This window comes from Diceros bicornis, chromosome 6 (genome assembly GCF_020826845.1).
Source record: "Diceros bicornis minor isolate mBicDic1 chromosome 6, mDicBic1.mat.cur, whole genome shotgun sequence".
In the NCBI taxonomy this organism is placed as follows: domain Eukaryota; kingdom Metazoa; phylum Chordata; class Mammalia; order Perissodactyla; family Rhinocerotidae; genus Diceros; species Diceros bicornis.
The window spans coordinates 33,905,999-33,920,821 of record NC_080745.1 but is presented as its reverse complement, the minus strand read 5'-3'; the positions used below and the strand labels follow the sequence as shown (position 1 = coordinate 33,920,821).

The window sequence follows — 14,823 nt, the reverse complement described above, 5'->3', positions numbered from 1 at the left end:
ACATCTGTGCCCATCTTCCTCTGTTTTGTACGTGGGACGCCACCACAGCATGGCTTGATGAGCAGTGCGTAGGTCCACGCCTGAGATCCAAACCTGCGAACCCTGGGCCACCGAAGCAGGGTGCACAAACTTAACCACTACGGCCTGGTTTGGTCCCCACATGTCTGTATTTTTGACCATACAATTTACTCTGAGTGATGTCCTATCCCTCTCAACTATGTAATGAACTATTATTCATTTTTCAAAACCCAACTCAAATACCACTCCCTTTAGGATGCCTTCTTTACAAGATACTCTCTAAAGAAATAGTTTCTTTTTCATATTCTACTCCTGTGCCATATACAATTGATTCTCGCTAACTGTGGTAGTTATGTTCTATGAAGTTGCCATGAAAAATGAATTGGTGAATACTGACCTATTGCTCCTGGAGGAAATACAGGATTAGGTTCCTGTGAACTTCTGGTCACAGCATTTTTGTTAATCAATCAATACATAACTTGTTTTAGGTGTGTCTCTGTTTAAAGATACCTCATTTACTCTCTCTCTCTCTCCAGATATATATATATATGATTCATTCTCTCTCTCTCTCTATTTATATATATACATATTCATTAACATTGAACTCATGGCCAACAGCACTATAACTCATGACTGAATAAAGCTTATCTAACACATGCATTTTTTCCTTAAGGCACATCACAGCCTTCTTGTGCTTAGGAACACCAGACAGCACTTCAATACTACATTGGGCAGGGGTGGAGACAGTGAAATCACTAAGAAAAAGCACAAAAATGTGAAAAACATGGCACTAAATAGACCATGGAAAGATACTTGCCTGAAAGCTGAAACAAAAAGGCAGAGCATTACTTTGACCTCAGCTAAGAACATGTGCAACAGTGTTGCACAGATTTGTTGCACAAATTGGGTGACAAATTTTTCTGTGCTCTGCACATATCCACAACTGACCACAAAAGCACCATAAATATTAATTACAGGGTTACAACTAAATTTTAGAGAGTATGCAAATTTGCTCTTTTTAAAATAGAGATGAAATTCAAATAACATAAAATAACCATTTTAAAGTGTCTAGTTCAGTGGCATTTATTACATTTATGGTGTTATGTTACTATACCTCTATTTAGTTTCGAAACATTTTCATCCCTCCAAAAGAAACCCTCCGACCCATTAAACAATCAGTCCTCATTTCCCCAATCCAGCCACTGGTAACCAACAATCTGCTTTCTGTCTCTACAGATTTACCTACATTAGATACTTCATATAAATGGAATCATATGATATGTAGCCCTTTGTCTGGCTTGTTTCACTTAGCATAATGTTTTCAAAGTTCATCCATATCTGAGTTTAATATCCCATTGTATGTGTATACCACAATTTGTTTATCCATTCATCTGTTAAAGGACATTTAGGATGTTTCCACCCTTTGGGTATTGTGAATAGTACTGTTATGAATATTCATGTACAGGTACTTGTTTAAGTACTTGTTTTCAATTCTTTGGGGTTTATACTAGTACTGGAATTATTGGGTCATATGGTAATTTTATGTTTAAGTTTCTGAGAAATGGCCAAATTGTTTTTCACAGTGGTTGCACCATTTTACATTCTCACCAATAATATATAAGGGCTTCAATTTCTCCACATCCTCACCCACACTTGTTTGTTTTTAAATTATAGCCAATCTAGAGGGTGTGAGGCAGTGTATCATGGTTTTGAGTTGCATTTTCCTCATGATTAATGACATTAAGTATCTTTTCATGTGCTTATTGACCAACTGTATATCTTATTTGGAGAAAACTTTATTCAAGTCCTTTACCCATTTGCTAATTGGGTTGTTTATCTTTTTGTTGAGTTGTAAGAGTTTTCACTTCTAGTAGTTTGTGTGCTTCTAGTAATTTGTCCATTTCATCTATGTAATCCAATTTGTTGGTATATAATTGTTCATAGTATTCTCTTATAATTCTTTTTATTTCTGTAAAATAGGTAGGAATGTCCCCATTTTCATTTCTGATTTTAATTGCTTTTGCTTCTTTAGTTACTTTGCTTCTTTAATTATCTTGTTATTTGCTTCTCTGTTTTTTTCTTACCCTAAAGGTTTCTCAATTTTGTTGATCTTTTCAAAGAACCAACTTTCTGTTTTCATTGCTTCTCCCTACTGTTTCTCTATTCTTCATTTCATTTACCTCTGCTCTTTTATTTCCTTATTTCAGCTATCTTTGGGTTTAGTTTGCTCTTTTTTTTTTTAGTTCCATAAGGTATAATGTTAGGGAACTGATTTGAGATCTTTCTTCTCTTTCAGTATAGGTGTTTTACAGCTATAAGTTTCCCTCTGAGCACTGCTTTTGCAGCATCATGTAAGTTTTGGTTAAGTTCTGTTTTCCTTTTCGTTCATCTGAAAGCATTTTCTAATTTCTCTTGTGATTTCTTCTTTGATCCATTGGTTGTTTAAGAGTGTGTTAGTTAATTTCCACATATTTATGAATTTTCCAGTTTTCCTTCTGTTATTGATGGATAGTTTAATTCTAATGTTATCAGAAAAGATACCCTGTATGATTTTAATCTTTGAAAATTTATTAAGATTTGTTTTACAACCTGAAATATGATCTATCTGGTCTATTCTGGAGAATGTCTGATGTGCACTTGAGAAGAATGTATATTCTGCTGCTCTTGAGTGGCATGTTTTGTCAATGTCTATTAGATCTAGTTGATTTATAATGTTAGGCCCTCTATTTTGTTACCAACATTCTATCAGTAGTCTATCAGAATGTCTACACGTTCTATCTATTATTAAAACAAGCATACTGAAGTCTCCAACTATTATTGTAGAACTATTTCTCCCTTCAATTCTGTCAATGTCTCCGTCTCCTTCATATACTTTGGGGGTTGTCATTTGGTTTGTATATATTTATAACTGTTATATCTTCTTGATAAACCGACCCTTTTATAAATGAATAATGTCCTTTATCTCTTGTAATAATTTTTTACTTAGTCTATTTTGTCTGATATTAGTATAGTCACCTCAGCTCTCTTTTTGGTTACTATTTGTACCCTTTCAATTTCACTTTCAACCTATTTGTGTCTCTGGATCTAAAGTGAATCTCTTGGAGGCAGTATATAGTTAGATCATATTTTTTCTCCTGTTAATCTTTGTCTTTTAACTAGTGAGTTTAATTCATTTACATTTAAAGTGATTACTGAAGAGAAAGGACTCACTTCTGTAATCTTATTTGTTTTCTATACGTATTATACCTTTTTTGTCCCTTGATTCCTCAAATCTTGTCCTTTTTTGTGTTTGACTGATTTTTTCTTTTTTTTTTTTTTAAAGATTTTATTTATTTATATTTTTCCCCCCAAAGCCCCAGTAGATAGTTGTATGTCATAGCTGCACATCCTTCTAGTTGCTGTATGTGGGACGTGGCCTCAGCATGGCCGGAGAGGCGGTACGTTGGTACGCGCCCAGGATCCGAACCCGGGCCGCCAGCAGCAGAGCGCGCGCACTCAACTGCTAAGCCACGGGGCCGGCCCTGACTGATTTTTTCTAGTGTACCATTTCTATTCCTTCCTCATTTCTTTTTCTGTATATCTTTCAATTATTTTCTTAGTGGTTAACCTGGAGATTACAACTAACATCTTAAATTGATAATAATCTAGTATGAAGCAACATTAACATATTTCTAATTATTTATGAATTTGTCTTTTAAATCATATACGAAATAAAAAGGAGTTACAAACCAAAAATAAAATAATGCTGGCTTTGGTATTTCCCTACGTAGTTACCCTCACTGGTCTTTATTATTTTTTTATTTCTTTGTATGGCTTTAAGTTACTGTCTAGTATCCTTTCATTCAGCCTAAAAGACTCTAGTTAGCATTTCTTATAGGGAAGATCTACTAGAAACAAACTTCCTCAGCTTTTGATTATCTGTAAATGTCTGAATTTCTCCTTCTAGGACTCCCATTATGCATATGTTGGTACCCTGGATGGTGTGCCACAAGTATCAAGTATCTTAGGCTCAGTTAATTTTTATTCATTCTTTTTACTTTCTGCTCCTCAGACTGGACAATATCAATTGATCTTTAAGTTATCTAATTGTTTTATCTGCCTGCTCAAATCTTCTGTTGAACTCTTCTAGTGAATTTTTTACTTCAGCTACTGTACTTTTTCGGGCAAGAATTCCTACTTGGATCCTTTTTATAACTTCTATTTCTTTATGGATATTCTCTTATTTATTAATACACTGTTTTCCTTGTTTCCTACAGTTCTTTGTCTATGGTTTCCTTTGGCTCTTTGAGCATATTTAAGATAGTCAATTTAAAGTCTTTGTCTAGTAAGTGCAATGTCTCGACTTCCTCAGGGATTGTTTCTGTCAATTTCTTTCTTTTTTTCCCTTAATGGGTCATACATTCCTGATTATTAGTATGCCATGCAATTTAGTATTGAAAATGAGACATTGAATATTAGAGTGTGGAAATCTGGAAATCAGATTCTCTTTCCTTCCCAGAATTTGGTGTTGTAACTTGAGGACTACAGTCATCACTTTGTTAGTGATTTTTCCAAACTATTTTTATAAAGATTGTATTCCTAGTCATCTGTCATCACTGAAGTTTCTGTTCTATTATCTAAGCAGTCACCAAGCGACCTGACAAAGATTTCTTTAAATGCTGGAGGTAAAAAGAATGAAAAAACAAAACAAAACAAAACAAAACGCACCCCACTCTCTTAGCATTTGCAGATTGGCTCGAGCTAGGGCCCTCCTTTGATGTTTAGCTAGACCTCCTACAACTCCACTTTAACTTTTACCTCCTTCTTGCATGGAGCTTAAAGATCAGCAAGAAGTACAAGCCCACTCAAGTCTTTTCCACGCATGTGTCTGGCCCTGAGCATGCATGTTGCACTCTGGATTCCACAGTATATGCAGTAGGCTTTCAAAGCTCTTATTCCCTGAAAAATCTTCCTCCTCAGCCCTCCTCCTTCCTAGGCTTTTCAGTCTGTCTGCTGCTTGTCCCATCTGCCCTCCCTTGGCCCAGTGACTGTGGGTAGTATATGTCTTTATATTTTTTAAAATTTTTTTAGTAGATGATACTTGGGAAACCACTCTAGCTTGAGGTGGGCAAAACAAAGGCAAGCCTTTGTGCTGGTCCCTCAGGGAGCACAACCACAATTTTTGAAAACAAAGTCTACAATGCCCCCCACTGGACTCCCCATCACCAGTAAGCCATACTGGGAATGCAGGCTACTGTTTCCATGGTGAGTAGGTAAGCAAAAGGCCACAACGCTCTCCTACCAAAATGTAGCAGCCTGTTTCTTCATTAAGCACCCCCATGGCTGTAAGTTTCTGATTAGATTCCAAATTTCCGAAAAAGTTGATTCTGCCCATTTTGGCAGCTTAACTGTTGTTCAGTGGAAGGATTGATTCTTGGAGTTCCCTAATCCATCATTTTTCCCACCTTGTCTCCCATATACATGTGTAAATTGTTACATTTAATTTATGTATTAAGCCATTTATTTTTTTCCTCACACCTCATTTTTTCAGGCTGTTTCCTCTACATGAGTCATCCTTTCCACCATTTTTTGTTTGTCTAACTTTTATTCAAACTTAAAAGTATTCTCTAGAAACCATTCTCCAAACTTCCAGATTGAGCTAAGTGCCCCTTCTGTATACTGCCACAGCATCTTCTGTTCTTTAACAAATCACCACGTTCCTGAAATTACCTGTTACTGTCTCTTTCTCCCTCACTAAAGAGTAACTTGACAGCAGTCACATGTGTAATGCATTGCCTTCAGGAACATTCTCATTACACTTAATGAATCTCAGCCAGAGGGGTACAAGCTCCTCAACCCTTTACCCTGGTTGAGGATTGCCACATTAGATTGTAGCCTCCTCTTTAATACTTCTAAAGCCTAGCATAATAATGTCTGACGTTCAGTAGCTAATACATACAGTGACTATAATTCATACAAACAGTGAATATAATTATTGCATGGACATATAAAGTTTAGACAATACAAAGAAAGAAACAAAGTAGCATAACAAAATAAATATTAAAATCTTATTTTTCACTTTAGCAACTTACGTTCTGGTTGTTTTTCATTGGGTGTTATAGATCGCACAAAATCTTGTGGAGTCATAAACACTTCAGATTCACCAGGCTCATTGATTACTTTCAAGGTGGCAAAATATCGGAAGATTTTGTCCGGTGTGGAATATGCTCGAATCCTATTCTCATATTCCATCACCTAAAATTAGAAATTCAGACAGTGTTACTATGTTAAGCAATTCTCAGTTTATATATTTTATATCTTATTTTTTGGAAATTTTTATTTTATCATTTATTTCTATAACTGGATTTTTTATATTAGAAATAAATTTGAATTTCAAAACTTTTGAACCTCTTTCTTCCAATATACCATTCATACTCCAGTTGAGGCAATGCTCATGGAACTTTTGTTTAGAAATTTTTCTGAATAATTTTCTAATTTCTTAAATCACTGAAAGCTAGCAAAACTGAAAAATGTCATAGGAGAAATCAAAAGGTCTCAGTAAGAGAGTATAGTGTCATACATATGGTAGGCTACAGGTTCTTAAATACCAAGTTTTTTAAAAGGCATCGATTTTATAGTTTTTACTTCTATGTAATTTTCTGAATCCTAGAACGAAACAGACTCGAGACTTCATAAGTTTGAATAGCTAACAGTCTTTCAAACACAAATACATTAAATGATAGCATAAAAAAATACATATCATGAAAACTCAATTATTAACAGGTCTGAAGCAATAAGACTTTCACTTTTGACTATAAAATTAAGCAAACTGCCCGAGATTCTTTACATACAGCATATTATAAAAGAGCCAAGTTGGGAAGAACACAAGCAAATATTTGAATAGGAATAAAATCAAATATGGCATACATTTAACTAAAAGAGTGTTATGTTAATATGAAAGCCCATTTCCTTATCTGGCATCCAAGCCCTCATTCTGTGCATGGAACATAGAAAATGTTTCTGTGTCTTCTGCATAATATTCTTTTACAAATTCAGGTATGAGAGAAATCTTTTTCACCAAAATACCAACTATATAGTACTTGTCGTACAAACAGTGCAAAGATTTCTCTCATTTCTGGATTTTCTATGTTGAGATAGCCAACAATAAATAGTATCTTATAAATAATTGGTTAGAAAACGTGTCAAGGCAATATGATCTAAAAACCCATCAGTTCAATGTCTACAAAGCAATTCACTAATATTAATAAAACTATTATTAATGTTTTTAATTTGCTGTGTTAACACAGCTATTACTATAACTGTCAGTCCTGGCTAGATGGTCATTTTGAGGTCACTGACAGCACCTGTTTAACAATGGTCTTAATTCCACTACCAGATGGGCTTTCAGTAACTAAGAAAGAACCGCTAATTTGTAACTAAACATGACAGGAATCTTTCCAATGGTAATTTGCATTAAAATCTGAATGCTGATTTCAGAGGAGATTTTAGCAAAGGACTTGGTACGTGGCAAACACACTAAGGAGTTTTTCAACCCCTTCGCAGCCTTGAGACTTAGTTACGAGTCTTAAATCAAAGGCATTTTATATTAAACTACAACTACGTGCTGGGTAATATTAGCTACAGAAGAAATGACTTTCCTTAGGCCATCTATATTCTTGTTCTTCTTCTGAACCACAACAAAAAAATCAGTTGACAAAATTTAGGGTATAAGCTATAGCTCCTGCCAAAGATGGCTTTGTGAACTAAAAAGTTACATCAATCAAATACAAGATAAAGGAAGAAAGATAACTTAAAAGTCAATGATTTTCAGACTGAAAATTAGATTCCTTGACTGTTACAACAGTCACTAAATTATGCTACTGAATATTATTAATTAGTTTTAGTTTGAAATAATAGGTCAAGGAAAGGAATACACTTTTTGCATTCCTGCATTGGCAGAGTTTAGTACAGACATACAGTACATATTTTGCTTTTTTTCACTTAGCACTGTATCTTGGAGATTTTTCCATATCAATTGATATGAAGCTGCCTCCTTTTAAGTGGTCATGTTAAAAGGAACATTAACAAACATTTATGTAAAGGGTTCAGAATACAGCATCCAAGATAACAAAGTCTTGGAAGCTAAGACGTATAGAAAACTGTTGAAGGATTTTGGAATGTTTAGCCCAGAGAAAAGATTTACTAAGGGAATTATAACAGTTACATTCACTCATTTAATTAAAACATTCTTGAGCATCATGATGTTAAGACAGTTGTCTTCAATAAAACTGCCAGACTTAATTGGACCAAAATTCAGCATTTCCTATATGAACTGCACCAAAGAGTAGCCAAATAGTAGTTGTAACCAAATAGTAGATGAAGGAAAGTATCTCTTTATAAAGTATTCCAATTAATAAATGTAAAAGACATGAAAAAATTAGAATATCAACATTTTGCGACCCCAATGAATTAACAGATCTAGCCACTGAACATTAATAGCTGCTAACACCACAAAAGGAGAACTAGACATTAGGTGCCTCCTGATAAAAGAACACAATACCACCTACAGTCTTGCCACAAGGATCAAATCTGAGTCTGATCAAGCCTCAGAATCCAGTTGTCAATATTCAGGTAATACAGAGAACAGAAGAACATGCTGAATTTCACTGAGAATAAGAATCAGTAAAATCTAGCCAGTAGGAAGTCTTATAGATAAAATGGCCTGGGTTCTGCTACCTATAGATTAAAAGACTTAAAAGACATATCATCAAAACAAAATAGGCAAGATTAAACTATATGTCTAGGGACACACATTTGGGTGATAACACTATAAAGAAGGAAAGAAAATGATTACTATAAAAATCCATTTAGTGGATTCCTGTATCTGTGTATTATTTTACAGTAAAATAATTATTTTTCAAAATCTGGATGTTCTATGTGATGCTGAATAGCAGAACTAGACTTATGGATAAAAGTTACAGATAAGATTTTGGCCAAATAAGGAAGAACTTCTAACAGTAACAATATTCTAAAATGAGACAGAGTTCCCTAGCATAGGAGGTATTTAAGTGAAAGATGAATAAGCAAATTAAGATCATCATTATGATTATATCACCTAAGAAATAGGGATGTGAGGATCATAAAACTAAACTAAAACCTTGTATTAACATGGATGGACATTGAGGGTATAATGCAAAGTGAAATAAGTCAGAGGGAGAAGGTCAAATACCGTATGATTTCCTTCATTAAGTAGTAGATAATAACAACAATAAACAAACACATAGGGACAGAGATTGGATTGGTGGTTACCAGAGGGGAAGGGGGGAGGGAGGAGGGTGAAAGGGATAATTCGGTACATGTGTGTGGTGATGGGTTGTAATTAGTATTTTGGTGGTGAACATGATGTAATCTATGCAGAAATAGAAGTACAATGATGTACACCTGAAACTTTTACAATGTTATAAACCAATGTTACTGCAATAAACAAAAAATTAAAAAAAAAAAAAAAGAATTTCCAATAAAATGAAACAAGAAAAATAGCTCAGAAAGAATACGAGATTATAATAAACAAATCTGTGGATTATTGAAAAAAAAAACAAAAAAAAAACCTTGTATTTAACAAATTCTGTCACCTTTTAGTTTATTGTTATTTAACTTTACCTCACAAAACAAAACAAACAAACAAACGAAAAGCAGGGGCCAGCCAGGTCACCTAGTGGTTAAGTTCACATACTCCACTTTAGCAGCCTGGGGTTCGCAGGTTCTGATCCCGGGCGCAGACCTACACATTGCTCATCAAGCCATGCTGTGGCGGCATTCCACATATAAAATAGAGGAAGACTGGCACAGATGTTAGCTCAGGGACAATCTTCCTCAAGCAAAAAGAGGAAGACTGGCAACAGATGTTAGCTCAGGGCCAATCTTCCTCACCAAAAAAGTAAAACAAAACAAAACAAAAAAACCAAACAAACAAAAAGCAGATGAACCAATAAAAAACAAGCCCCTGCTTCAGAGTTGAGTTTTAAGAGGGAAAAGTAAAATTTTATAAACTCATGAAAAATTTTTAGAAAGAATAAAGAAAATATTTTCTAATCATGATTTGACAAATTTAAGTGACATGGACCAATGATGAATGATACTCCTCCTCTCTTTTTAATGGCTGAAGCAAGGGAAAAGAATATAAAAAGGCCAATAGCACCAAGCTGGTACTACTGATTGTGAGGAATATCTCACTTAATCAGATGGTGCTTTAAGACTACTCCTTGGCTTCTCCATTGAATGAGCTGCTGATTTGTGGGTCCAGAAGCAGTTAATACACGGTCCAAGAGGAATGACTAATACTGCTCCCATTGCCAAGGGAATATCTATTTTTTAACCATGGGTGGTAGATAAGATGAGGAGTTGGTGCCTCTACTTGCTTTTTAGTCCACTGCACCCAATGCACAAGCCTCTGATTCAAAAGCCTATATGTTTTGTTGTTTGATACAGTTGGTCTACACAAGTGAGTTGGAGGATGGGGGAAGAATGAGCTCTTTCTATTGTTAAAAGGGACAGATCTTCCACTGGTCCTCACACCAGTCTTAAGGTTTAATTTTGGTATAATGCCTAAGAAAAATGAAGACTATTTGAGTCCAAGTGAATGCAAGTGACAGTGAATCCCTGTGAGCCCTAATGTCAGAAAAAATACATACGCTTGGAATGCAGACTGCGGCCAGACCTTGGAAAAGGTAGCAGGCAGAAAGATCTCATAAATTATGTGGTTGGCACACTTTCTCTCAAGAGGTGATTTATAACACCCAATCTGTACCCCAACAGTCGTCCTCTATGTTAGGGACTCCCTCTCTTTTTTCTCTAGTGAATTTTTGGCCATCCATAATAACAATCATCTACCATACGATGACTTCTTAAAGTTCTATGCAATTCCAAGTTGCAATACTAGTCTCATTGGATAAAAAGCAAATTAATTTTGTGTTGTGTGCGTGTATGAGGAAGATTAGCCCTGAGCTAACATCTATTGCCAATCCTCCTCTTTTTGCTGAGGAAAATTTGCCCTGGGCTAACATCTGTGCCGACCTTCCTCTACTTTATATGGGACATCACCACAGCGTGGCTTAGACTAGCAGTGCGTCAGTCTGCACCCAGAATCCAAACCTGCAAACTCCGGGCCACCAAAGCGGTACATGCGAACTTAACCACTATGCCACTGGGCTGGCCCCCAAAAGCAAATTAATTTTTGGCAGCAAAATTAATAATCCCATAATAAGAGTGCCTAAACTGACAACCTTAAATGTTACTCAAGATAAATCCCAACATAATTAAAGAACTAGTTTTTTCATTTATAGTGTCTTATTCAGAGCAAAAGTGTTTATGAAAATTTCTTCCTCTGTATATTTTGCTCATGTTGAAAAATCTCTGTGGCCTAATCACCTTGACATTTGACTACTCTACTCAAACAAGCATATTAGTTAGAATAGGTTAAAACGCTACTAAAAGAGACCCAAAGATACAATCACTCATATAAAATAAAAGTATATTTCTCACTTAAGTAGAGCCCAGGGTGCACATTTCAGGTTGGCAGGAAGCCATAAGGTCCTTCAAGAACTCAAACTGAGAGAATATCCTGGGTCCCCATGGTGATAGTGGTAGGTTGAGACTGTGGGCCTAGCCCTGCAGCAGAGGGGCCATCTGCGAGGCAGCAGTGCGGATGGGCCAGGTAATGGACGCTTCCCGGATCTGCACCTTCCACTGGCCAGCCAAAACTCCCACCCCACCCCCAAAGTGTGACTAGTGACCCTACCCTGGGGCTGCACAATCCAGTCAGGCTCATACCACCTGCCCAGCTCATTTCACTGCATCCAAGGCCCCCACTCCTACCAAGGGCCCTGATCTGCCTCCACCCTGGGTCTGTTTGGATGGGTCTTCTCCCATCCCCCATCTTTCATCAACTTCCCCTGTTGGCCTGAGAGCACGTGGGAAGGGAAGTTGGGGCTGTGCTGCAGCCTCTGTTTCCGGAACCTCTTGGAAAGCCCAAAAAACCCCATGCAAGGGTTCAGACCAAACTGGGTGGAAAAGCCCCCAGTTCACCGCCAGTATCTGCCCCAGGGGATAAATAGGCCTCTCTCTATTCTACAGTTCACAGCCCTGGAACTATAGTCCCTGAAAACAACAACAACAACAACAAAAAACCCAGAAGAACAAAACTTTAAAAAAAAAAAAAAAAAATATATATATATATATATAAATCCAGCTGAAAACAGCCAATATGTGGCTTCCAAGATCAATTCTAGTCATGACCATTCCAGCCCTCAAGAAAGGGAGCAAGAGCATTGAAAAACCCTGTGGGAGACTTTATGACCCAGGCTTAGAAGTGGCTCACATCACTTCCATTCAATGGACAACTAGCAGACTAGTAATCTCCAGTAAAATAGATAAAGTGAGAAATAAGGGCTCAGGATCATCTGATCAGGATCTAAAATGGCATGGTGTCAACTTCAGTTAAAACTGTGAGCAAAATTTTGTAACCAAAAGATGTTATGTTAGAAGAAGCAGTGGAAAGAGCAAGGGTTTTGGAGTTAGATTTATATTTGATTCCTTCCTCTATAAGTACTCAGCTATATTACTTTAGACAAGTTACTCAATTACTTCAAGCATTAAGCACATACAATATAAGCACGTGTGTGTGTATACGTGTATATATATGGATACAGACACATACAAATATACACAAATACATACATATGTATGCATATGTACATATATAATTATATACTATGCCTGGCAGACAGAAAATGTTCAATAAATGTTACTTTTCTTCATCTTTTTTATTCATTCTGTTATTTGTGTAATAAGTAAACTTACTTGGGTTTTCTAGTCACCTGACTAATTTCCTTAGAATTTTGTTTGGTACATATCACATATTTTATATCTTTTAGTAGTCATGTTTTCCTATCAATCAATTTCAAAAAATTTACAATTGTACTGAACCAAATAATTTGGCTTCTTAATAGGAAGATGCCGTTCTAGTCTAAGATAGCAACATAGGAGGCTCTAAACTCCCCTCCTCCCACAGATGCACCAAATGTACAGCTATACACAAGCAACTCCCTCTGAAAGAAATCCAGAAAAAAAGCTGAACGATGCCTACATATTGGGTGAATGAGAAAACACCCATATCAAAACAGGTGGGAAAGGCTGAGACACACTCTCACCATAAACCCCACCTCAAGCACAGCACCACACAATTGGGAGAAAACTCTCAACTCCCAGCTTCTCCCTGAGAAGCAAAAGTTTGGACCCCATATCTAGCACCCCAACTTTTAAGACCCCCCCCCGAGGGAGTGGCCCCCAAAACAACTAGCTCTGAAAGCCAATGGGGCTTCCATCCACAAGACCAACAAGAGTATAGGAATCAAAGAAACAGTTCTTAAAGGGCTCTAGAGGACTTACAGTGGCTACCCCCCACCCCCAGAGATCAGCGCAGAGGGCAAAGACCAATAAAACCCAGCTCCTGGTCTTCCCCTGAAAAGGGTTTATTTGCATACATTAAAAGCTGCTGCCTGAAGGTCAGGTTTCTAATTTAGCACACATAGAAAGGTTGACTGACATCCTCCACGGAGACTAGGGAAGACAGTGGATGGCTCCTCCAACTTCCCCATCTTGCCCACTTCAAATCACCAAAATCTCCCTGGAGGGAGCATGTACACACATCTGCACCCCACCTTTAGTGGGTGCTACCCAAGTTATGAGCCCCTGGATCACCTGGCTCTGAAAGTCAACAGGGCTTGCATTCACAATTCTCATGGGATTCTAGTAAATAAGCAGTTTGTAATGAGTGCAGGAGCACAACCCTGTGGCTATACACTGGGGCCAAGCACAGGGAAAGGAGGCAAAAATGCCCAACTCCCAGTTTGTCCCTGGAAGGGGCCTAACTACATCCTTTCCCAGCTAGTGTCTGAGAATCCAGCTTCCATTCAATGTGCATCTAGGTGCTGACTGTGATCCTCTGCTTCCGGACATTGACGAGTTCTGGCACATGCTCAACTACTAGGAAGCACCAAGAACAAAGAAGCAACTTTGATAATCACAAAGGTTTTAGAAACAACCAAGAGTTTGGGCAAGGCTGATTGACAAGGTTCATGAGACCACTATGTCAAGTCTAGGAGGGGCGGCTGTTTTATCTAATGCACAGAAAGCAACACAGACAGTCAAGGAAAATGAGAAAACAAAGGAATATGTTCCCCAAAAAGAACAAGTTAAAACTCCAGAAACAGACCTTAATAAAATGCAGATTAAGTGATTTATCTGATTGAGAGTTCAAAGTAACACTCATAAAGATGCTTACCAGGGTCAGGAGAACAATGAATGAACAAAGTGAGAATTAAAACACAGAGATAGAAAATATAAAAATATACCGAACAGAAATCACAGAGCTGAAGAATACAATAATTAGACTGAAGAATTCAACAGAAGACTAGAGCATGTGGAAGAAAGGACTGGCAAACTCAAAGACAGGCAGTGGAATTCATCCAATCAGAGCAGCAAAAAGAAAAGAGAATAAAAGAGAGTGAAGATAGCTTAGGGGAGTTATGGGACACTGTCAAGTGGACCAAAATGCACATTGTAGGGGTCTCAGAAGGAGAGAGAATGACAGAAAGGGGCAGAAAGCTTATTCAAAGAAATAATGGTCAAATATATCCCTAGTCTGGAGAAAGAAACAGACATCCAGATCCAGGAAGCCTAGAGAGTTCTAAACAAGATGAATCCAAAGAAACACATGCTGAGACATATTGTAATTAGATTGTCAAACGTTAAAGACAGGAGAGAATC

The 14,823-nt window shown here is 36.9% G+C and overlaps 1 protein-coding gene across 2 annotated transcripts in view; it reads right to left on the bottom strand.

Annotated features, from left to right (window-relative positions):
• The window catches only part of MICU1 (mitochondrial calcium uptake 1), a 224,122-nt gene that overhangs the window by 144,520 nt on the left and 64,779 nt on the right, over positions 1–14,823 (bottom strand). For both annotated transcript variants that reach the window (XM_058543221.1, XM_058543220.1), the window contains exon 4: positions 6,090–6,252. In XM_058543221.1, coding sequence (XP_058399204.1) covers positions 6,090–6,252 — 163 coding nt within the window. The remainder of the gene's footprint in view (positions 1–6,089; positions 6,253–14,823) is intronic.